General features: G+C 41.4%; 1 protein-coding gene across 3 annotated transcripts in view; it reads left to right on the top strand.

The window, feature by feature from the left end:
• The window catches only part of SYNE2 (spectrin repeat containing nuclear envelope protein 2), a 336,140-nt gene that overhangs the window by 250,102 nt on the left and 60,142 nt on the right, over window positions 1-25,896 (top strand). For all 3 annotated transcript variants that reach the window (XM_077767198.1, XM_077767200.1, XM_077767199.1), the window contains 13 exons: window positions 2,939-3,135; window positions 4,227-4,359; window positions 5,152-5,334; window positions 5,750-5,896; window positions 7,484-7,660; window positions 9,732-9,887; window positions 11,409-11,561; window positions 17,886-18,056; window positions 18,726-18,856; window positions 21,278-21,482; window positions 22,828-23,007; window positions 23,700-23,828; window positions 25,714-25,868. In XM_077767198.1, coding sequence (XP_077623324.1) covers window positions 2,939-3,135; window positions 4,227-4,359; window positions 5,152-5,334; window positions 5,750-5,896; window positions 7,484-7,660; window positions 9,732-9,887; window positions 11,409-11,561; window positions 17,886-18,056; window positions 18,726-18,856; window positions 21,278-21,482; window positions 22,828-23,007; window positions 23,700-23,828; window positions 25,714-25,868 — 2,117 coding nt within the window. The remainder of the gene's footprint in view (window positions 1-2,938; window positions 3,136-4,226; window positions 4,360-5,151; window positions 5,335-5,749; window positions 5,897-7,483; window positions 7,661-9,731; window positions 9,888-11,408; window positions 11,562-17,885; window positions 18,057-18,725; window positions 18,857-21,277; window positions 21,483-22,827; window positions 23,008-23,699; window positions 23,829-25,713; window positions 25,869-25,896) is intronic.

Here is a 25,896-nt window from a genome sequence, read left to right as displayed (position 1 = left end):
TTGGCCAGACCTTGGCATTCCTCACAAGCATTTAGGCTCCTATAAGGAATATTTTCCAAGGACAAGGACACTCTACAGTGTCTAGACGCCTAGAAAGGTACAATTGATCTCTAGGCCGTCTTGTCCTATTGAGCATCACTCTGAGAAAAATCTGAATCCTCTGGGAGTGGGAAGCTGCTGCTTATTTCTTTGTGAGCCAAGGGATGTAGAAGTACCACTTGAACAACTAATAGAATGCGGTTGAAACAGCATTTTAACCTCATTATGTTAGGGAACTGTTCATATGGACCCACTTGACAGAGGTCTGATTATTTCCCCACAAGGGATCCTGTCCCTTCAAGTGCGACCTGTGATTCTGTTAAGCTTGAGATCTTTTTAAAAATGAAATAATTGTTCTAAGACTTTTAAATAAATTTACCAGACTAAAAGAGAGACATATGGGGTGCCTGGGTGGCTCAGTTGGTTAAGCATCTGACTCTTGATTTTCACAGCTCAGGTCATGATCCAGGGTTGTGGGATCAAGCCTCTTGGGATCCTCTGTCTCCCTCTGCTGCCCTTCCTGGCTTGCAAATACACACACACACACACACACACACACACACACACACAGTGTCGGTGTCTCTCTCTCTCTCTCAGAAAAAAAAAAGAAAAAAAAAGAAATACCTTGTAAAGCCTATCTGATTTATAGACTTCTTCAGGTTATTCTCAGTATTCTGCGTCATGGAGAAATTTGTGTGTGTTTTGATTAGTGGACGTCTGTGGACCATGGAACATAGTGTGTGTGTGGCCTCTACAGTTGAACAAAACTCATTTAAATGCCAACTCGGCACCTTATGTGCTGAGTGACCATTGCATTCTGACTCCTGTGTATAAAATGGGGTAATTAAAACTTCTCAGGGATAATCTCGAGGTGAAGTATCTTGGTCTTACACTGAAGACTTAGAAAATTAGAACCTTTTTTAATGTTTATTTATTTTTGAGAAAGAGACAGAGCATGAGTGAGAGAGGAGCAGAGAGAGAGGGAGACACAGAATCCAAAGCAGGCTTCAGGCACTGAGCTGTCAGCACAGAGCCCAACATGGGGCTCAAACCCACAAACCATGAGATCATAACCTGAGCCAAAGTTGAACGCTCAACCGACTGAGCTACCCAGGCACCCCAGAACTTTTTTCTTAAGTTTATTTATTTTGAGACAAATAGTACAAGTGGGGGAGGTGCAGAGAGAGATTGAATATTCCAAGCAGGCTCCCCACTGTCAGCGCAGAGCCCGATGTAGGGCTTGAATTCCCGAACCGTGAGATCATGACCTGAGCAGAAATCAAGAATCCGATGCTTAACTGACTGAGCCACTCAGGTGTCCCTAGAACTATTTGGTTGGTTTTTTTTTTTCTTTTTTTTAACAAATATTGGGCATTTTATTTTTGCCTGCAGGCTCAGATGAGAAGAGGGGATTACCAATGAGAGCAGCGGAAAGGGCATTGGGAGTAGAATTCTTTAGTAATTTTGAAAAGGCTTAAGTTAATTGGAAAAATTATATGTTGATAATAATTTACTTTTTAAGATTAAATTTCAGTTGCTGTCATGATAAGTGTCATTAGCTGAACCCAGTGGTGGAAGGTAATTGCCTTTAGAGAGAGTTCTCTTCAGGGGGTCATTGTATTGCTGTTCTGAAGATTTTCTTTTCATGAAGTTGGATTAGTGATGTACTGTTGTATGTTTCTAAAGTCCCCTTCCTTTCTCCCTGTTGAATCTTTCCGTTTAGAAGACTCTAAAAATGAGTTTTTCCCTACTATTTGGGTCTAAGGGATGATAAATGTTTTCTTATCTCCTTCAAACCTATTTGCAGTGTTAAGTTCTAATGGGCTAGACGAGAGAGCAGAAATATGGACACTGGCTGGGTCTGTGGTTGGAGGGTGGTGGGGACTGTCATGGAAGAGTGCCAAAGAGATCAAGCCCTTCTAAAGGCGGCCCGGCTGCCCAATTCCAGCCCATCTGTGCCACGTCAGGATGTAGACCCAGGTTGCTAGATTACCAGTTTTCGCAGAGTCACAGGAAATCGTGATGTCTATGTAAAATTTCCTGATTTTCAACATAATCTTTAGGTCACACAAAACCTGTCCACAAGCTGAATGTGCCCCATAACCTGCTAGCTTGTTTCTATACTTGTAGATGGACAATTCTCAAGTCTAAAGCCCTGAAATTTTGTTTTCTGTTTGTATGTGTAAGTCTATAGAACTGCAGAAATATGCCGTAGAAATGCATTAGTTGGACATTCTCATCATGAAAGGTGATCAGTAAAACACAACTCCTGTTTCTTTTTTTTTTTTTTTTAATGTTTTATTTATTTCTAGGAGAGAGAGAGACAGCGTGAGCAGGGGAGGGTCAGAGAGAGAGGGAGTCACAGACTGAAACAGGCTCCAGGCTCTGAGCTGGCAGTCAGCACAGAGCCCGACGCGGGGCTCGAACCCACCAACCGCGAGATCATGACCTAAGCGAAAGTCGGACGCTTAACCGACTAAGCCACCCAGGCGCCCCCACAAATCCTGTTTCTTCAGCCAGACTGCAAGAGTATTGAGGGTTGGGACAGTGTTATTGTTTCTTCAGTAGCCTCTACTATAGGTTTTTGTTTTTTGTTTTTCTGTTTTATTTTATTAACCTTTATTTACTTTTGAGAGACAGACAGTGTGAGTGGGGTAGGAGCAGAAAGCGAGGGAGACACAGAATCTGAAGCAGGCTCCAGGCCCTGAGATGTCAGCACAGAGCCCGACGCGGGGCTCGAACTCTTGAACTATGAGATCATGGCCTGAGCTGAAGTCAAAAGCTTAACCGACTGAGCCACCCAAGCACCCCTCTACTATAGGTTTTTAATGAAGTATTTGTCAATAGATGGACTGGCTTCATTCTTAAATAATTCTTTCTGTGACTTGACTTTTTGTAGCAAATAAAAAGAAACATTGATGACAAGCATGCCCGGCTTTACCAGACTCTGAATGAAGGCAAAGAGTTGGTGGCGTCCGTGAGCTGTCCTGAACTAGAGGGCCAGATTGCAAAACTAGAAGAGCAGTGGTTGGCCTTAAACAAAAAAATTGACCATGAACTACACAGACTACAAACGCTTCTCAAGCATCTGCTCAGGTATGTGTTCTTAGGGATGGATTGAGGTCAGATTTTCATGTGGATAAAAACCTCTGAGGGATCCTGCGGTCAAACAGATGTTACATGCGGTCTCTCTTGTAAGGCGTGTGTCTCCAACAATTTAAGCACATGGGTCCCTCCTCTGGGCTACATGGGATCTAGGATCTCTGAGGTTGGTTTGCTAGACTCAGGATAACATGTTGTCAGTTCGATGAAAAGTAGGAATGATTTTATAAAATTATACATGTCACCTTTATACCATGATGTTGCTTTTTCCTACTATCTTCCTAAACATTTTAGCTCACAGAATAGTTTGAAAAAGTCTTCAGAGAATTTTGTTTGTTTAGTGGATCTAATCTTGAACCCCTTGAGTAAGGTTGAGAACATAGAACATTTGAATCTCATCTATGCCTCTTAGGGATCTGTCTTAAAGAAGTGTACAAGTTACAAGAGGGGTAGCATTCTGCTTCAGTATTTTCCTTCACCTCCCATAAATATGTTGGCATGTAGTCAATAAAAGTGTGCTGTTATACAACATACAAATGCTGATTATATTTTTACTATAAACAAATCTGTCAACAACATTTAATGAATAAAAATAATCACTGTCCTTACCCATGGGTTTATTTTTGTGTAGCTGTAATAAGTAAAGTTTTCAACTTTAAAATGCTCAGTTGGGGGCACCTGGGTTGCTCAGTTGGTTAAGCCTCCGACTTCAGCTCAGGTCATGATCTTGCAGTTCATGAGTTTGAGTCCCATATCGGGCTCTGTGCTGACAGCTCAGAGCCTGGAGTCTGCTTTGGATTCTGTGCCTCCCTCTCTCTCTGCCCTCCTCTGCTCATACTCTGTCTCCCCCTCTCAAAAATAAATGTTAAAAAAATAAAATACAATGCTCATTTGTGCTAGAGTAGTCAGACTCGGGGCATGAGATAGAACAGGGTATGATTCTTAAAACATCATGATTTTTTGAATAATAGAGCTGATCAACACAGGAAAACGTAAAATAAAATGGGAAAAAAATATGCTGATGATGCATGTCATCTGTAGAGTACATTACTAATTTTCTTTCTCTCTCACTTCATTCCTATTAGTTATAACAGAGATTCGGATCAGTTAACCAAGTGGTTGGAATCGTCTCAGCAAACTCTCAATTACTGGAAAGAACAATCCCTCAATGTGTCTCAGGACTTGGATACAATCAGAAGCAACATAAACAAATTTTTTGTAAGTTGTAATAGAATATGCTCAGATAATTATTGCCAGAAATAAGTATTGGGGGGAAATGACCAAGGTCAATATGATAGTCCCTCTAATCATTTGTGGATAAGGGATAAAACTTAGGGTAATGCTATTCTTCAAACTTAGAGCTATTTGTTTATAGTGGTCATTTCTTTTTTTTTTTCTTTTTTAATATTTTTATTTATTTCTAGGAGAGAGAGAGGAGACAGCGTGAGGAGGGGAGGGTCAGAGAGAGAGGGAGTCACAGGCTCTGAAATAGGCTCCAGGCTCTGAGCTGGCAGTCAGCACAGAGCCCGACGCGGGGCTTGAACCCACGAACCGCGAGATCATGACCTAAGCGAAAGTCGGACACTTAACCGACTAAGCCACCCAGGCGCCCCTATAGTGGTCATTTCTGTATCTACAATAGGGGCACCTGGGTGGCTTAGTCCGTTAAACATCCAGCTCTTGATTTCAGCTCAGGTGATGATCTCACGATTTGCGAGTTTAAGCCCCACATCAGGCTCCGTGCTAGCAGCATAGAGCCTGTTTGGGATTCTCTTTCTCTCTACTTTCTCTTTGCCTCTCCCCCGTGCACGTGTGTGTTCTTCCACACATGTGCTGTTGAGTGTGCCCGTGCGCGTGCACACACACACAGATACCCATGCAAACATTAGCAGTTTGAATTGAGTTCATCTACTTAGTTTTGGACTCTAACCAGTTACTCTGACTCTTAGTTACTCTTTGCTGTTTTCAAACTTTTAACGTTTCTAACTTTTCCTACACTGCTTCCTCTAGGAGTTTTCAAAGGAACTAGATGACAAGTCATCCTTGAAGACTGCAGTGATAAGTACTGGGAACCAGCTTCTCCACCTAAAAGAAGCGGATACGGCCACACTGAGAGCTTCTTTAGCACAGTTTGAACAAAAGTGGACAATGCTAGTAACACAACTTCCTGATATTCAAGAAAAACTTCACCAGGTAGGTATTTAAAGATGCAGCATTTAAATTAGCATTCACTTGTTAGCTCACAACTCCTTTAAAATTATTTCTCTGACTCAATAATTTTCATTGACACTACCTATTTTTCTCTGGCACCGTTGAGTATAGGTCTTAATTACTGGACTCTCCTCCAGTGGGATCTTTCTTAACAGAGAAATCGGGCTTAATTACTTTATTTCGCAGTTTATCTGCATCAGTGTGTTACTTTATGTGAAGGTCATTGTCATTGTTTTGGGGTCACTTATTCTAGGCTTGAATCCTGGGTTTGCTTTTGTGAGCAACCTGCATAATTATGTAGCAAGACCTTTTATCAAACTAGATATCATCTTTAGTGATGCCCTGATTCATTTTGTCAACTACAGGTAATTAAATGGAAATCATTTTGTCCTTTCAGCTCCAGATGGAGAAAATGCCGTCTCGTAAAGCAATCACCGAAATGATTAGCTGGATGAACAATGTGGAACATCAAACTGCAGAGGAAGACTCTGAGCATTCTCTGAGTTCTGCGTCTCAAGTTAAAAACCTTCTTCACAAGTACAAGGTAATTATGCAAAAAGAGCCACAGCTTTTTCATTAAATAAGAAGGCAAGTCAGCCGGAAGGGAAATGCTGAACAAAGAGACATGTATGATGTGATTTAGAAGAACTAATTTGAAGCATGGGGAATGGGGTGTTGGATGATTCTAGACAGATGTTAGTATACTTGATCTTTCCTGCCTCATTTCCTTTGGTAGCTCCTATCCCCACAGGACAGAATCCAAGCTTTTAATGGGCCCTGGCCCCTCTTTACATCACCAGCCTCATCTTTTCATTCCCCAGTATAGATCGTCGACTCTGCCTAAACCAAACGAACCCACTGCATCTGATGTTCTCCCCACTTCTGCTTTTGTACGATGCTACACCTTCAGCCTGGAATTCTAGTGCCCCACTTGGAGCTGTAGAAATGCTCTTAGTTCATCTTTCAAAACTCTGCTCAAGTATCTCCTGATTTGGAAATCTACCCCTGACTCTCCCGGCCAGTTGAGTTTGGTTTCTGGGATTAGGTGTCTCCAGGGTGAGATAATTGTTTGCTTACTTGCCTGTCTCCTCACCTGACGTAGCTTCTTGAGAGCAGGGGCTATCCTTCACCTCCCGGAAATAGCACACCTAGCCCAATACCTGGCATCTAACAGACGTTAAGTAAATGTTCTTTGCATAAGAAAATGTGTAAGGAAGAGTTGATACCTTTCTCCAAATGGATATGAATGTGGCCTTCTCTGTGATATTTGATTTCAAGTAGATTTAACTAACTGGTAATAAGCCACACACAAACATTTATTGTGTGCCAGGCAGTGTGTTCACCGCTAGGAACAAGGAGATAAAGGAAGACTCTGGTCATTGCTTTCAAAGACCTCACAGGCTGATGGATGTAACTTCTGGTAGGCAGAGGACAAATACTTTGATTTGTCATGAGGTTAGCAGGGGTTATATTTTTATATACTAGCACATCCTAACTTCAGTGAGTAGTCGAATCTTTGGAGGGTCCACATGTATGTATTCTTATAGGCATTAGTAACCTAGCATATACCACATAGTTTTCCCCTGATGCCTCCAGAGGGGTGTTAGGACTTGCCAGGATAAGCTTAATAAGTATCAGGCTTGACGAAAACATGCTTGGCCCTGGGTATTTTTAGGATTGCTATAGAATTTAAAGTCCGGAGGAACAGAGAAGCTACCCAAGCTGGCAAAGTTCCGTAATGTCCTGGGTTTTCTGGCGGAGTCTTAACTTGAGACTTCCCATCCTCTCGCTTCCGTGAGCCTGCAGGGTGGCTCTGAATTCCAGTGTGGCTCTCCGGAAGCTGCTCACAGGAACCATTTGCCAGTCCCCGGGTCCTGATTTTGGTTCAGATGATGCAGCCACGATACACGAAGCCGCCTTTGACTTTTCGGTCTGCTTGAAAGCGGCGAGTGTCTATTCCTAGAGATGTGGAATTCTCCCAAAGACTCTACTCAAACAGACATTTGGTGGGACTGGGGGGGAGGATGGAATACAACTCTAGACAGGTGGCCCTTGATTAACGAATGCCAGGATCTGGTTCAACCTACTTCCGTTCGGGCTTCGGGAGTTTAATTTTGTCTGTTTGTTGTAGGAGTTCAGAATGGAGCTGGACTACAAACAGTGGATAGTAGACTTTGTTAACCAGTCCTTACTTCAGTTAAGCACCTGCGATGTAGAGAGTAAGCGCTACGAGAGAACAGAGTTTGCAGAGCACCTGGGAGAGATGAACCGCCAATGGCACCGGATACACGGAACACTGAACAGAAAGGTGTGCTCGTGTGTCACAGTTCGTATGATGTGGCCTTTGCAAAATACCACTTTCTGAAAAATGTGAAAAGATATTCATGTAGTTAACTTACAGTTAAGACTGCTAATTCTCTCAGTCCCTTTGGTAAAGCCTACGTTCTGGCATTCTCCAACCGGTGCACATAAGAGAGGAAGAAAAGTTATCATTTCTTTGAGGTTTCTTTCTTGGTGGGAAATTGAGTTAGGCAAGTGAAGAGGAGAAATTTTATTTGAGAAGAGAAAATGTCAAGTATTATGTGAGACTACTAAATGGTCGGAGATTTTGACATTTTCTGCGAAAGCAAATGTTCAAAAGTGGCAAAGCTATTACAGCTGTGAAAAGATTATGAAAAGGAAGAAAAATTGATGTGGCCTTTTGGTAGATTTTCATTCCATGACTCTGGAAATATTAAGAAAACTTATCCTTAGAGAAATATTTTATATTTATATATAATTGATCCTAACAACTGATTGGTTTCTTTATGTGTACAAAATGCATACAAATGGATTTATACAATTAAGGCTCAAGTACAGGAATGGACAAAGAACACAGACAGTTCACCAAAAAGAAAATTTATAATTAGCAAATCAACATGAAAAGATCACAACTTCAATTATCAGGCATTCAAAATAAACATTATGGAACATTATGTATTTATTAAATTAGAAAAATTTAGTAAGATAAAGATAAGAGCCCAAAGCTATCACATTCATATGCAGATCATGGCTTACATACCCTTTTGGAAAGCTTTCAGAAAATTTCAAGAACTAGAATAATCATCTTGTTTCTTCACTCAGCAGTGCCTCCTCTTACATGTTTGTCTTATGTAGATAGCCCTTCAAAAAAGGAAAAATATGCACAGAAAGTGTTCAACATCATTTATACTGGTGAAAAATGTAAAACGCCTAAATTTCCACCTATCGAGGAATAATTAATCAAATTACACTGTGTCCGTTTGTTTAAAATCTTGAGCAGCCATTTAAATGAGTTTAAGGCCCATGTCATGACCTAGGAAATACTTTTGACATATTGGAAAAGGAACATAAAACGTTGCATATACAGTCATTGTAACCTAATAAAAATTGTGAGCATTAGAAACGAGAAGAAATGCAGACATTAAAAACCGTTATTATTGGGGCACCAGAAGGGCTCAGTCGGTTAAGCATCCAACTTCAGCTCAGGTCATGATCTCATGTTCCATGGGTTTGAGCCTCGCGTTGGGCTCTGTGCCTGTTGCCTGCTTCAGATTTTGTGCCTCCCTCTCTTTCTTTTTTTTTTTTTTTTTTTTTTTTTTTTTTTTAATTTATTTCTAGGAGAGAGAGACAGCATGAGCAGGGGAGGGTCAGAGAGAGAGGGAGACACAGACTCTGAAACAGGCTCCAGGCTCTGAGCTGGCAGTCAGCACAGAGCCCGACGCGGGGCTCGAACCCACCAACCACGAGATCATGACCTAAGCGAAAGTCCAACGCTTAACCGACTAAGCCACCCAGGCGCCCCTGTGCCTCCCTCTCTTTCTGCCCCTCCTCTGCTCACGCTCTGTCTCTCACTCTCAAAAATGAATAGATGTTTCTTAAAAATTTTAATAGGAAGTCATTATTTCATTAAATTGATGGATTATTGTGATATTTTTGATATTGACTTAATTTTTAAATGACTCTAATGAAGAGAGTCTAGGGAAAGAAAGTTTTCTCAAGCTTTATGTAAATCAATAGGTAAATGCAATGAAAAATTGCATCTAATTTGAGTTGAATGTTATTCAACATGTTATTGAATGTTAGCAACATGATTTTATTTATATACGTTTTAATTGAACTCCAAAACAGCCAGCTTGCTTAGCAGGTTAGCTTTTATTTCAAATGCAAAAGGGGGTTTTAATTCTATTTCCTAATATGAACCTTTATTCCAAATGTTATTTGGGAAATCTTCTGCTAAATATGACGAAATCTGAGAAGAAACAAAATTATTTTCTTAGAAATAACCCACCATGACATTTACATTTTAAAGCATCTGGTTTAAAATGAGAGATTTTTATTTTCTTATTCATACCTTAAAGATACAACATTTAGAACAGCTTTTGGAAAGCATCACTGAGCATGAAAACAAAATACAGATTTTGAACAACTGGATGGAGGCGCAAGAGGAGAGACTGAAAACTTTACAAAAGCCTGGAAGTGTGATCTCCGTGCACAAGGTGCTCCCGGATTGTCAGGTGAGAAGGCACACGACACCGGTCCCCAAGGCATGGCCACGCTGTTCAGTCACTGCTTCTGCCCCAAGGAGGAGGGCAAGTGGCTGCACCTTTGAGGGCCTCCTCCAGACTCCCAGGTACTTACTTCATTATGTAAAGGAGATAATCACCCACGGGTTTTACAGAGTTGCAAGCTGCTATTTTTGTGTGTGTGACAAACAGAAGGTATTTTCAGTGTCGTTCCCAAGACTTGAATGTGGCTCCTAAAAGAAAATGTTCAAAGGGAATTATTTCATGGTTTCCAGTTTTTGTGTGTTATTAATTTACTCAATATGTACGCAGTTACTTTGAGGTTTCCATTATCCTTAGTATTTCATTCTGTCTCTTCATAGGAAAGTGATTTTCTTTTACCTTCTGTGTGGCGTGCCCTGAAAGGACCGGTTGTCCCTTGGAACTACGGTCTAAATCACAGTTGCACTTAAGGATATCGGCCAGGCCCTTCTTTGTGCAGTTGTCATTTGCCAGGTCACTTAGTCTTGGAGATGCCCGCACCCACACGCACGTTAATCCTCCTTAAGTACTGTTCTCATTGTGTCACTGCCTATTGAAAACAGGTCAGCTGTCCTTGTGACCACAGATGGCACTGAGCACCCTGCTTCTGGGCCTACTGCCCGAGGGCACGCACTACTCCCTGCGGGGGGTGGGAACTTCGGGTCACACCCCAGTGCTCCTGAGAAGGTTAATAATACTGGACATGAGATGTGAGTAGCAACACCATTATAAGAGATCTTTGCAAGCGGTCATACTTGGTTTCTAACTACCCACTAGCCATTTCCATTTAGAACTCTTACAACAGCCTTGGGTTCAACATACCCTCACTGGAAGCCTACGCTCCACAAGTCCATGCAACACCTCCCCCCACAGGCCACCCTGGTTTCACTCGGGTTCTCCACTCTCCGTGGCATGGGCTATCATTGCTTTTTTCCAGATGAGAAAATGCAGGCCTGGAGGTTTGATGACTTAATGTCAGGTCAGACAGCCAGTATGGGACAGACAAGGAACGGGGACCAGATCTCCTGGACTCGTTCTACTCTACCATGATGATAAGGACTTATTACCTAGACTGTTCTAAAATCTACGGGTGCCTGGGTGGCTCAGTCGTTTAAGCCGCCGACTTTGGCTCAGATCATGATCTCACAGTTCATGAGTTTGAGCCCTGTGTCGGACTCTGTGCTGACAGCTCAGAACCTGGAGCCTGCTTCAGATTCTGTGTCCACTTATATTCTGTCTCTTTCTCAAAAATAAATAAACATTAAAAAATTTTTAATCTAGATCCATGTAATAATTAAACTAATTATAAAAATTCATACTATATTAAGTGCAAAAATTGAATCGAATGTATTGTGATTAAAATGTCTTTAGTGTGATGTTAATTATATGCTTTAATGGCATTTTTACTTGAAAAGGCCAGACTGCTGTCTCTAACACCTTACTGTTCTGTACTGTTGTGCATATGAAAACCTTTTCCTCTTGCCCTTCCAGGATATAGAAAATCAACTTGCAAGTAAATCCAAAGCCCTTGAGGAGTTGAGACAGTGTTACCTGACTTCGGAGAGTGGGACCATGCCTTTGTTAGAAGACACAGCCTCCAGAATTGATGCGTTATTTCAAAAGAGAAACCATGTTATCAGCCAGGTACCAGAACTCATTTGAAGTATACTGTTTCTCTTCATGTATCCTTCTTTCACCATTGTGTTGTTGTGGTTTAATCATAGAAACTCACTCCATACCAAAAACTGAAGAGTTGCTTAGAGAAATACTGAAATGAAGTAGAGAAAGGCATTTCAAATCCTCCCCCACCCCCTTTTTCTGGGGGGGTGGGGACTGGATAATTAGAGGGAGTGCCACCAATTCCAACACCGTTGGCAAGCTTGAAATCCACTTGGCTATCTTTGTTGTGTCTAAGTACTCACAGACAAAAATGTCTTCACCCCCTCCTACCACCACCCTCACCCCCAGCCTCTGGCACTGTTTCCTGGGCAGATATACAGGAACAGCTATGAAAAAGGACATCCAGGGAGGTGCCTCAGGCACCCGTCTTACGTAGCCTCTATTAAGCTAGAAGCATGGTCAGCAAATGGAGAATTCCCGAGGTGGGGAGAACACAGTATGTGGTGAAAAGAAAGTAAAGTGGAGGAGTGTGGAAGATGTCTAGTTGTTTTATTTTCTTTTTATTTTTTTTTATAAACAGTTTATTTATTTTTGAGAGAGAGAGAGAGACAGCATGAGCAGGGGAGGGTCAGAGAGAGGGGGAGACACAGAATCTGAAGCAGGCTCCAGGCTCTGAGCTGGCTGTCAGCACAGAGCCTGACACGGGGCTCGAACCCATGAACCGTGAGATCATGACCTGAGCCAAAGTTGGACGCTTAACCGACTGAGCCACCCAGGTGCCCCAGTGTCTAGTTGTTTTAGGAAAGACCTGTTAAGGTCTGCTTTTACCCCTTCCAGGAGTAGAACACCAAAAGAGAAAAGTCAGGCATCTCTCGATACTGCAACCTTGTTGGCTCCCCATGAATGGAAGGAGAAAACTAAATACTAGCCAATTATAGGTGTGTCCATATTTCCCAGAAGTCCCTATTGTGGATTATTTGTCATTTACTAAAATCTGCTCTTGACTATTTGTTCCAAAAGGAATAACCTGTGTAAATGAAATTCATAGGTGGTCCTCGGCCTCATTTCTTCCCCAAAACTCAGGTAGGAAGATTGAGATGAGCTTAACATATCTTGGTGAGTCATTTGTTGAACATATCTTCTGTGAGTCACTATGCTCACTGCCAACAGTACAAACATAAACAAGGAAATAAATGGGTCCTACCCTGAAAGAGCTCACAGACTACCAGAGAAGACATACTTGAATAGATAATTGCAACACAGTAAATGTTTTTTAATGTTTGTTTATTTTTTGAGAGAGTGTGAGTGAAGGAGGTGCAGAAAGAGGGGGACAGAGGATCTGAAATGAGATTGGTGCTGACAGCAGAGAGCCTGATGCAGGGCTTGAACTCACAAACTATGAGATCATGACCTGAGCCAAAGTTGGACACTCAACCCACTGAGCCATCCTGGTGCCCCACAGCACAGTGAATTATAATGAAAATGTTGGTGTAGAAAAGATTGAGATAATGCAAGTAAAAACATGCAGATTGCATTAGCATAAAAGATAGAAATATAGATGAATGGAATAGAATTAAGAGCCCAGAAATAAACCTTCACATTGTAGTCAACTAAAATTTAGACTAGGATGCCAAGACAATTCTGGGGTGGGAGATGGGAAGATAGTCTTCAAACAATGATACTAGAACAGCTGTGTATCCACATTCAAAAGAATGGGGTTAGACCCCTACCTTCATACCATATATAAGAATTAAGTGGATCAAAGACTAAGTGTTAAAACGACAGCACTCTTAGAAGAAAACATAGGCATAAATCTCCATGACTGGATTAGACAATAGTTTCTTAGATATGACCACAAAAGCACAAGAAAACACTGGATTTCATCAGCACTAAATACTTCTGTGTTTCAAAGAACATCATCAACAAAGTGAAATGACAAACCACAGAATGGACGAAAATATTTACATACTCAGGGGCTTGTATCTATAATATATAAAGGACAGATAACCAAAGGGAAAACATGAGCAAGTGATCTGAATAGTTATTTCTCTAAAGGTATGAATTGCCAATAAGTGCATGAAAAGATGTTCAATATCATTAATCAAGGAAATATAATTCAAAACCTCTGTGAAATACTACTCCACACCTGCCTCAGTAGGGATAATAATAAGCAGACAATAACATGTTAGCAAGGGTATGGAGACCTTGATTATCTTTCATATATACATTGCCAGCGAATGCAAAATGGAGCAGCTGCTTTGGAAAAGAGTGTGGCAAGTCCTAAAATATTTAAACACAGCTATTTATGACTCAGCACTTTACTCCTAAGTACCCAAGAGAAAGGAGAAATTGTGTCCACTCCAAAAACTTGTGCATGAATGTTCATAGCAGGGTGATTCATAATAGCCAAAAAGTAGAAACGATCCAAATGTTCCTCGATTTATAAATGGTTAGGTAAATGGTATATCCAGGGGCGCCTGGGAGGCTCAATCTGTGGAGAGTCCAGCTCTTGATCTCAGCTCAGGTCTCGAACTCGGGGTTTTGAGTTCAAACCCCACAGTGGGCACCACGCTGGGCATGGAGCCTACTTTAAAATAAAAAATAAGTAATATTTTCATGCAGTGGGATATTATTCAGCCATAAAAAAGAATGAGGTACTGATACTTGCTACAACATTGATGGTCTTGAAAACCTCATGCTAAGTGAAAGAAGGCAGTCACCAAAGAACCATATATTGTTTGATTCCACTTATATGAAATGTCCTTAATAGGCAAATTCTTTAAAGACAAAAGGTAGACTTTGGCTGAGAAAGGGTTGGAGAAGAATGAGGAGTGACTGCTAGTGGGTATGGGGTTTCTTTTCACGGTAATGCAATGCAATATCCTAATACTGATTATGGTGGCTGTGTACTTTAAATAGGTGGATTATATGGGATGGGAATTATGTCTCAATAAACCTATTTATTTTTTTAAAGTTATCTCTAGCCCCAGCTTGGGGCTCAGACTCATGACCTCAGAGTCACATATTCTACCAACTGAGCCAGCCAGGTGCCCCAANCTGTAGAAAACACAAAACCTACTCCATCCATTCATAAGTTCTGAAGAGTGAGTAGAGCCCAGTCTTTACAAACAAGGGCTTTAAGTCTCTGCCTAAATAAAAATCTTGGCAGCCCCATTTCCTATCTCTGTCCCAGAGCAGGTACTTAACCTCTTTAAGCCTCAGTTTCCTGGTCTATAAAATAGGGGTGATACTACCTACCTCTTTCTACCTTTGTAGCAATGCCTATATGACGTTCAGTGTGGACCCCACTGGCTGATGCTGCTTTTAACATTCTGAAAATGTTCCTTCTTGTTTCTAGTGTAGTGAATTTTGCCTAATGGTTTTCTTATCCTTTCCCTCAAAACACATGTGCCATTTCTTTGCCCTGAAGCTACAATATTCTAAGAGCTGCCCTTACATGCACCAGAAGTTGCACCAACTTCGTATGTGGAAGGCATGAAGGCCTTCTGTGTCCTGGACCATGACAGTGCTTCACATAACCATGTGCCTTGTAGGTAGCCATGTGTCAGAATCGTCCCTGCCACTGAGATAGGCCCCAGCTTCTCCTAGGTACACCTGTAAGGAGTTCCCATCTGCCTCCTTTTTTCCCTAGCTGTCTTTTACTCTTTCTTAATGATGGGTTCTTTTTCTGAGCCATTCAGCCTACATAAAGACATATGGTCTACACAGTTGCCAGTGTGAGACTGACATTTTGTTTTTTTTATCTGTCCCTATTTGGCGCAGGGTTTGAGGAAGGCTGCCTGTCAACCTGGACATGCTCCCTGTAGATGGGAAGCAGAGAACAGAGAGCCTGAATGCAGGCCTGTGTGGTTACATCCAAAACTTGACATCACATCACAAATAAAGCTGCCCACTTGGGCCAACATAGCGATCATGCTCCATTTATATTCAGATCCTTATTTTAAATTGAGATGTAACTCACATACCATAAAACTCACCCTTTTGAGTGTATAATCCAATGCTTTTTAGTATATCCACAGAGATCTACAAACATCACTACTATCTAATTCCAGGACATTTTTGTTCACTCAAAAAGAAACCCCCAGGGGCACCTGGGTGGCTCAGTCGGTTAAGCATCCGAATTCAGCTCAGGTCATGATCTCATGGTTCATGGGTTCAAGCCCCACATTGGGCTCTGTGTTGACAGCTAGCTCAGAGCCTGGAACCTGTTTCAGATTCTGTCTCTGACCCTTCTGTGCTCACGCCGTGTCTCTCTCTGTCTCTGTCTCTGTCTCTGTCTCTGTCTCTCTCTCAGAAATAAATAAAACATTAAAAAAAAATAAAATAAAAAGGCAGAACTTAAAAAAAAAAAAAAAGAAAAGAAACCCCCATTCCTCACTTTACATTCTTCCCTCCCCTTAGTCCCTGGAAGCACTAATCTACGTTCTATCTCTGTATATGCCTCTTCTGGACATTGCATACACACAGAATCATACGACATGTGGTCTTTTCTGTCTGCCTTAGATGTTTCCATCATCAATATTATATAGCATGTTTCCGAACTTTATGGATGAATAGTATTCCACTGTATGGATACACCACACTTAGTTTATCCATTGATGGACATTTGGATTGTTTCCACTTTTTAAAAAGTTTTTAATGTTTTATCTATTTTTTTTTAATGTTTTATTTATTGCTGAGAGAGAGAGCACGCGCGCATGAACAGGGGAGGTTCAGAGAGAGAGGGAGATTCAGAATTTGAAACAGCCTTCAGGCTCTGAGCTGGCTGTCAACACAGAACCCAGTGCGGGGCTCAAACCCATGAACCGTAAGATCCTGACCTGAGCCAGTCAGTCGCTTAACCGACTGAGCCACCCAGGCGCCCATGTTTTATCTATTTTTGAGGGAGGGAAGGAGTAAGGGAGGGAAAGGGAGAGACAGAGAGAGACACAGAATCCAAAAAAGGCTCCAGGTTCTGAGCTGTCAGCACAGAGCCCAATATGAAGCTCAAACTTGTGAACCATGAGATCATGACCTGAACTGAAGTCGGATGCTTAACCAACTGAGCCACCCAGGTGCCCCGGGATTGTTTCCACTTTTAAGCTCTTATGAATCATGCTGCCATGAACATTTGTGTACAGACTTTTGTATGAACATGTGTTTCCACTTCTCTTGGGTATATACCTAAGAGTGGAATTAGTGGGTCGCATGGTACCTCTATACTTAACTTTTTGAGGAACTGCCAAACAGGTCTCTACAGAGGCTGTATGGTTTTAAGTTTCCACCAGCAATTTATGAATGTTCCAATTTTTCCAGTCTTGCCAGCACTGGTTGTTACCCAACTTGGATTTATAGACCTCTTAGTGGATGTGAAATAGCATCTCATTGTCCTTTAGATTTATGTTTCCCTAATGACTGTAGATGTTCTTTAGAGAGGTATCTATTTAATCCTTTGCCCAATTTAATCCTTTGTCTCTTTATTGTTGAGCTGTAAATGTTCTTTATGCAACCTATTAAAATATGTATACTTACATATTCTCAATTGTATCTGAGATCATTGCATTTCCTCCTCCTTTGTATTTGTCCATCATTTTGAGCACATTTCTCTCCAATATATGCAGACCCAAGTGCCAGGAAACAGATGTAGCATTTTACAGTTACAATGCTTTACAGTTTTCAGAACATTTCCACAGACACTATTTATGATTTTACTTATAATATCTGTTTTGTGAATAGGGAAACTGACTCAAGGGTTAAAAACTTGCCCATGATCGGAAAGCTAATAGGGTGTTGCTGAAATATGTGCTCACAGATTCTGTTTCCTCACCCAGTGCTCCCTTCCGGGGCTGTCACCTGCTAGGCTGAACTCTGTCCCTGCTAATCCTTTTGGCCTCAGGTCTCTCTTCCATTCACCTGTTCTAAAACTCACTCTTTGATCTTTTTTGTTTATTGGCCTACCCTTCCCACCTCATTTAATCACTGAATCTCCCCCAATACTCTCTCTCTCTCTTTTTAAGTTTATTTATTTATTTTCAGAGAGGGAGAGAGACTGAGAGAGAGTGACTGGGGAATGGGCAGAGGGAGGGTGAGACAGAATCCCAATCAGGCTCTGTGCTGTCAGTGCAGAGCCCAACGCAGGGCTCGAACTCACAGACCGTGAGATCATGACCTGAGCCGAGATCAAGAGTCAGATGCTTAACTGACTGAGCCACCCAGGAGCTCCTTCCCCCACACTCTAAAGCTGAATTCCCTAAAATAGATACCGTGGTAGAATCCTTAGAAGAGAACAAAATGATGAGAGAGCCTCTTCTCAATGATTTTCCAAATATCTTTGCACTTTTCATACAGGTCAACGAGCTCAAGACCTCCATGCAGTCTGTTTTACAGGAGTGGAAGATTTACGATGACCTTTATGATGAGGTGACGATGATGACAATCCGGTTCTGGTACTGCATGGAGCACGGCAAGCCTGGGCTTTTATCATTAGAGGCCTTAGGATGCCAGGTGCAGAACCTCCAGGTAAATTCAGCAGATCGTGGTGCAGTGCCTGGTTGGCAGGAGACCTCCGGTGGAGTCAAGTGCAGAAATGGACACAGTTGCCTTGGTGCTGTCCACAGGAAGCACAAAACGGTGTCTTAAATAGCAGCATCAAAAGTAGGACATGGGATTCCAAAATGAGCCAGATGAGTGGCTCCAAAGTTTACATGGGATTTTTCTCTACTGTTCATGTCCATATTATTTCACAGTTTAAAAGGTTGGCGTTTTGGGGTGTTAGCATGCTTTTTTTTTAAGTTTTTATTTGGGGAGAGAGAGAGCATGAGCGAGGTAGAGGCAGAGAGAGGGGAGACAGCAAATCCCAAGCAGGCTCTGGGCTGTCAGCACAGAGCCCGATGTGGGGCTCAAACTCCCGGACCATGAGATCATGACCTGAGCTGAAATCAAGGGTTGGATGCTTAACCGACTGAGCCACCCTGGTGCCCTGTGTTAGCATACTTTTTAATGTTGTACCGTCAGATGGAAGGATGCCTCCTCAGTTGTCTTCTTCTAATAATTTCTAATAATCTTCCCCCTCCTTATTAAGTTTTGAGCGTTAATACTATTGTGATGTAGCAGATGTGTTGAAAAGCGGCTGTCTCCCTTGGATGTGGCCAGGCCACTCTGAAGTGAACCTTCCTGCTCTGTTCTCAGTCTCTTCAAGATGAAGCTGAGAGCAGTGAAGCAAGTTGGGAGAAGCTGCAGAAGGTGATTGGAAAACTCAAAGATCGCTGCCCCTTGGTTGCTGAAATAATCGAAGAGAAATGCCAAGATACTCATGCCAGGTATGCTTTAAGACACAAATGGAATAACAGCAGACAGATTTCTTTATCTTAATGACATGTGATGAATGAAGTGATGTCAGCCTTGTATAAGTACTATGCGCGAACCGATTGCTCCATTGGAGCTCCAAGGTGACATCAGCTTTGTAAACTTAGTCATCTGAGATAATCTGGTTTTGTTATTGTGGTTCTTTTGCTTTGAAGCATCTCATTTACCTAAGATTTGATTTTCTGAAGGCTATTCCTTGCCTTGTATCCAGGGTAGCCACTTTCAGAGGGTACAGACCAACTGCCCAGCACGATCCTCAGGGATACCAAAATCCCAGGTGGAGACAGACCACAGGGAGGTCAGAAGGACAATGTGTTTCAGTGGAAACATAAGATGAAAGAAAGGGAATGTTGTTATTTCTCTTGAGAGGATGTGATTTATGAGGTTGGAAGGGATTCTTTGATGAACTGCTTATGGTAGAAAGCTCCTTCTAAGAAGTATGGCCCTGGTTAATTGCAAGGTTTCTCTTTTGCTGAATGGAATATGAAGTTCAGCCTAAAGATAATTTGATTTTTAAGCCAGTGATGAAGAGATTAAGCTACCCTCAGTGTCCTCCACCTTTCCTCCGTGCAGATTCAGCCTCTCCCGTAAATCCACTTTGAACAAGTGTTGGGAACCAGGGACCCTGCAGTGGCATCCTCAGCTCATGATCCAGTCCTTATTGGAAGAAGGGAAGTAGGGAGAGTAAGGAGTGCATAGACATGTATCTGATACCACTTACACTTTGGGGCCCACCCTCAAAACATGGCGGCTCAGTGTGCTCTTAAAGGGATTCAGTTGTCATTGCTACACATACATGTTCCATTGTTGCCGCAAGAATATATCAGAAACCTTGTTGAAAAAGGTGAAGAAGATAGCACCAAAATGCTAACAGTAGTTATCTATAGATTAATGACGTGTCAGACGGTTGTTTTTTTTTCCTTAACCTTCTCTTTATAGACAGGTAGGCAAGTAGGTAGGTAAGAAGGTAGGTAGATAATATAGATACAGATATAGGGATACATAGATTTAAACATGTGTTTTATAGGATTTTGTTTTCTTTTATAATGAGTGCACATTACAGTTGGGAAAAATATTGTTTAGGAAAAACATTCTGCTAAGATTTTTGAAATGCATAAAAATAAAGCGACTGTGCCATTTTTCACCTTTTCCATCAATTTAGGAGGGTTAAGGATATCATGAAACAAACATTCTTATGTGTTTCGGGTGAAAATATAAATATTATAATGCTTCCAGAAATCTAGATTGACCATATATACCTATAACCTTAAAAATGTTTACNTCTCTCTCTCTCTCTCTCTCTCTCTCCTAGAAATAAATAAAACATTAAAAAATTTTTTAAAAAATGTTTACATGTTCTTATTCTTTGACCAAATTAAATCTCTCAGAAATCTAGTTTAAGACCAATATCTTGAAATGTGGGAAAAGGTCTTTTGAACAAAGTTGTATCTGAGCATTCGACTTGAAAGCAAAAATTAAAAATTATTTCCATATCCATACTAAACTTGAATTTGGTAATTAAAAAACAGACCATTTAAAGACTATTGTGTACAGCCATTTAAAATTAGACTCACCTAGGGGCGCCTGGGTGGCTTAGTCGGTTAAGCGTCCTACTTTCGCTTAGGTCACGATCTCGCGGTTCGTGGGTTCGAGCCCCGCATCGGGCTCTGTGCTGACTGCCAGCTCAGAGCCTGGAGCCTGTTTCAGTCTGTGACTCCCTCTCTCTCTGACCCTCCCCTGCTCACACTCTCTTTCTATCTCTCCTAGAAATAAAAAAAATTAAAAAAATTAAAAAATAAAATAAAATAAAATTAGACTCACCTAAAAAAATAAAATGACTTAGTTATTTTTTATTAATAACATGGAGAAATTTTTAAGTCACGTGGGAAAGAAAGGTACTGCAGTCTGTATATGGAATAAAAACAATTTCCTTTATTTCCACTGTTATATAAACAACATGTTGCTTTTATAATTAGAAAATAAATTTGACATAAACTCAATTTAAATAGGGCCCATTTAAAGACACCCCTCTACCCTCCCTCCCCCCGTATAAACCAGGAAGCCCACCCATGTGGAGAAATTTTCATTAGATGTGCAATTTCACTACCTTTTCCTAACAGACATTCATAATACAATACATCCCCCCAATCACAAATTTGGTAGTTTTTGTTGAGAATTATGAAGTCAACTAAACATCTTAACTTGGACTTCTGTTTTTGTTTATATAATGGTGATACATTAATTTAAAAGAAAAAGCATTTATGTCTTCCTAAGAACCCATCTGCTCCTGACTTACTGGTAGAATGTGTGCATTGTGCTTTTGCTGCAAAGGGAAGGATGGTCTGAGGGTCCTTTTGTTCATGTTGTTCTGACAGGTGGACCCAGGTGAACCAAGATATTGCAGAGCAGTTGCAGAAGGCCCAGAGTCTGCTCCAGCTCTGGAAGGCCCATGACAGCGCTCACACCGAAGCCGCAGCAAGGCTGAAGCAGCAGGAAGCCAAGTACCAACAGCTTGAAAACATCAACATGTCTGGAAACAACTTGGCAGAGATCCTGACCCCAGCCCTGCAGGATGTAAAGGTGGTTGCAGAGCCCGTTGGGAAAACCAAGGCCAAGACAGCCCAACAGAGAGGGCCGTGACGCCGGGACTAGACCGGCCACAGGGACAAAGAAGTGGGTCAGGACTGGTGTATAAGGAGGCCATGTAGGACGTGAACACGCGTGTGGCGAGCAGGGCTGGGAGGGCCAGGTGGTGGCTCAGAAGTGAAGTGTAGGCGACAGGTAGCTGGATCAGGGGTACCTCGTTCCAAGTTTCCCCTTTCATTTTAGCAGGTAAATCTCTAAAGCAAAAGCCTCCTATGAGGTCTCAAATAAAGGCAGAAGTATCTCAGCTGAGTGTGATGATCTAAGAAAAATAGATGTTGAATCCCTTGCCTTAGAAATAATCATGGGCTCATGCCATGTTAATATGGCTTTTCTATGAGTATAATGATTTTTATTTTTTTATTTTTATTTTTTTTAAATGTTTTATTTATTTCTCGGAGAGAGAGAGACAGCGTGAGCAGGGGAGGGTCAGAGAGAGAGGGAGTCACAGACTGAAACAGGCTCCAGGCTCTGAGCTGGCAGTCAGCACAGAGCCCGACGCGGGGCTCGAACCCACGAACCGCGAGATCATGACCTAAGCGAAAGTCGGACGCTTAACCGACTGAGCCACCCAGGCGCCCCGAGTATAATGATTTTTAGACTATATTTAAGAGTTGTGTAATTTCGTCTGTCATCTTGTCCTATTATAATGAGTGCCCAGAAAGTGAATACTCTCTAGTTTTAAACGGGATGACCAGATACATTGTGTTACCCTCCGAATCCAAAGGTCAAATAAAAAAATATTAATCAGCTTAGTGCAGCAGATGTGATCTGTATTTCTCATCAACTTCTACCTGATTTGTTGTTTAAACAAACAAATTTCGCACACACAGCATTTATAGAGTAGCCCTAAAACCAGCTTGATTAATGAGATTCTACAGTCTCTGCAAATGAATCCACTTATGTCATAAAGTCTCAGAGGACCGAGTTGCATTGATTCTTAAAATGGCCCTAAAATGGATCCCTATAGTGTCTGATGATTAGAAACGTAAAACCTAGGACTTTACCCAGGTGGTCTTCCGTTTCTGTGCACTGGAAGCCCCAACTCTGGTGATTAGTTGTCAGTTTTAGCTCAGAACTGGCATACTTCGGAAGAGCGCCGGTGATGTGCATCCTAAAACAAAAGCTTAGCTTTTTCAGGTCTCTGAAGTAAACAGTAATAAAAAGCCACGCCTACAATTTTAGGGCAGAAATTCTCCTAGATGTTGATGGAGTCACAGGGATGGGAATTTCTGTTGTGATAGGAGGAGGAAATGTTTTCTGATGACCGTTTCTTCTCCAGGAACTGCAGGATGATGTACAGAAGACAAAAGAAGCCTTTCTCCAGAATTCCGCTCTCCTGGATCGACTTGCGCAGCTCACGGAGTCCAGTACCCATGTGCCCTTCTCCACACAACAGCACTCCCTCCAGAGGGCTTCCTACTTGGAAAACATGTTGCTTGTGAAAGCTAATGAATTTGAGGTTCATGTCCTTTTTCTACTCAAGTCGTAGTCTTGGACATTTGCAGGCTCCCCTCAATTCCTTATATCTGATGAAGTAATAGTTATTAATACTTTATGGACTGCTCCCCAGGGAAACCACACAATCAAGATGCCCTGAATATAAAGACTTACTGATGTGACTGTTCAACTACATGAGCAGTGGACAGATCTGAAGCAAACATCTCTTCTTCATTGAACATGTTAGTTTAAGAAGTGAGATGCTCTATTCCTTACAGTGTTCAGATCTCACAGTTATTTGGATCTTCAAGTGGGGTACTTGAGTCATAGAAGTAGCTGCTTAAGCCATAGCTATTTGTTGTATTCTTTATTCATTTTTTGAAAAGCCTTTAGTGCATGAACTGTCAAAAGGCTGCATAGAAGGCCGTGGAGCTCCAGTGTCCCTTCTCCGTGTGAATAGCAAGACTGAGGAAGCAGAGTACTCACTAACCCTTCTCTATATGCCCCCTGCAGCAGGTGATCTATCCAACCCTAAAGGCCCAGTGCTTTGCCAGAGGCACAGAGTAAAACAAGGAGTCTTCTGAATAGTCAAGATAATAATGAGCTGCTGGGGGTTGAAAACACCTTGAGCTTTTATCAGCTTACCAGACTATGCTTAATTTTGTTCTATATGCACATGAAAGTTGTTTCTAATGAAAATTTCTCTTGTTCTAGTTTGTCCTTTCACAGTTCAAGGATTTTGGGGAACGGTTGGAATCTTTAAAAGGTCTCATTACGCATGAAGAAGAGCATTTAGAAAAACTCTGCCATCAAGAAAAAGAAGAAAATCCCGACTTATTCCTGGTATTGCCAATGTTTGTGTTTCCTTAGGGCTTAGACTCACCATAGGATAAAAAAATAAGCTAATAACGACTGAGTTACAGAATCTCTTTATGTCTTCACTCCTGATGATGGTCATTTAAAAAAAAAGTTTATGTATTTTGAGAGAGAGAAAGTGCAGGCGGCAGAGACCAAGAGAGAGGGGGAGAGAATCTCAAGCCGGCTCCACACTCCCAGTGGAGAGCCTTATGCGGAGCTCGAATCCATTAACTATGAGATCATGACCTGAGCCAAAATCAAGAGGTGGACGCTTAACTGACTGAGCCACCCAGGTGCCCCTTGAGAATGGTCATTTATATACCGTTCATTCTTTTTCTATTATATTTTTTTATTTTTTTAAATAGTTTATAGTCAAGTTGGTTTCCATATAACACCCAGTGCTCATCCCAACAAGTGCCCTCCTCCATGCCCATCACCCCCTTCCCCTCCCCCCACCCCCATCAGCCCTCAGTTTGTTCTCAGCATTCAAGAGTCTCTCATGGTTTGCCTCCCTCCCTCTCCCCAACTATTTTTCCCCTTTTTCTCCACCATGGTCCTCTGTTAGGTTCCTCCTAATCCACCTATACGTGCAAACATGGCATCTGTCCTTCTCTGCCTGACTTATTTCACTCATCATAACACCCTCAAGTTCCATCCATGTTGCTACAAGTGGCCAGATTTCATTCTTTCTCATTTATGCCGTTCATTCTTTCCTTATTTTCCCTAAAGTCTAGAAAAGTATGACAACACAGAGCTCTATTTTAGTAATATGCCACAGTAAATTAGTAGATTTAAAAGTTTTTGACATCTTTACTAATTAGCTTCAATGAACTAGAAATCTAGGCATTGGCTGTTGTGATTAATTGAATTTTTCTGGCTAGCTGAAGATCAAAAATAAAATATCCTGTTACACTCTTTATCTTTTCTTTCTTTATTACCTTGGTAAGTGTAGGGTCGGTAACAAAAATGAATGGAAGAATTAAGGAATTCTGGATCCTACAGACTCCTAAGGACTGATCATCATAACCTAGATCAAGAGTCAGCCAAGTATAGCACACTGTCTAAATCCCATCTTCCACAAGTATAAAGTGTTATTGACACACAGTCATGCCCTTCCATTTATTAATTGTCTGTAGAATTTTCATGCTGCAGGGTCAGATGTGAATAATTATGACAGAGATCATATGGCCCATAAAAGCTAAATTATTCATGATCTAGCCCTTTACAGAAAAAGTTTGCTGACCCTGAACTAGATTACGATAGCAGAGTTCTGTAGTGATAACATGGATATTGTCAAGGATGTTTGCTTATAATACCATTGACCTAGATGCTGTCCCTAGAATATTTTAAAAATAGAATTTTGATGAGGTTTCTTTCACATGATTTCATTGTCTTTCAAAATGTGGATGTTTAAGTACCATGTTTTGCTAGGGTTATTTTAAGGACTAGATTTTTATTGGCTTTGTAGGTAAACTGCATGGTCTGTTGAAGGATAAGTTGTTAGCAAAATATGTGGGACTTTTGCAGTCCAAAATGGGTCCTTTAAAAAAAAAAAAAAAAAAGACTAGACTCATTTCTTATTTCCTCTTCCTTAAAGGCAAAATCTGGGATCATTTTTTATTTCCCAGGCCATTTCTGTGCTGACCATGTGTGCACTTGTTCTAGAAAAGTCGCTGGATTGGGAGACTAGGGTTTAGGTCCAACTCTAATACTAACTGGCTGTTCGATTGTGGGCAAGTCATCTACCTATTTAGGTCCCAGTTTTCCCTCATTTTTGAGATAAAGATGATCTCCAGGATCTCTGAGTCCTTTTCATCATCGAGATACCGTATTGGCCTCCAGAAACCTGAAATTTAATTTGTTTTAATAGAACCGTGTGCTGGCACTGACAGCCCAATCACCTGATGTTGAACATTTGAATGAAGTAAGCCTCAAGCTCCCTCTTAGTGACATAGCAATAAAGACGTTACAAAATATGAACCGACAGTGGATTCGGGCCACAGCCACAGCCCTTGAACGATGCAGGTCAGAACATCACATCTGTATCATTCTG

Source organism: Crocuta crocuta, unplaced genomic scaffold, assembly GCF_008692635.1.
Source record: "Crocuta crocuta isolate KB4526 unplaced genomic scaffold, BGI_CrCroc_1.0 scaffold55, whole genome shotgun sequence".
NCBI lineage: Eukaryota > Metazoa > Chordata > Mammalia > Carnivora > Hyaenidae > Crocuta > Crocuta crocuta.
The sequence above is the reverse complement of the archived record's forward strand: the minus strand, read 5'-3'. Positions and strand labels throughout refer to the sequence as shown.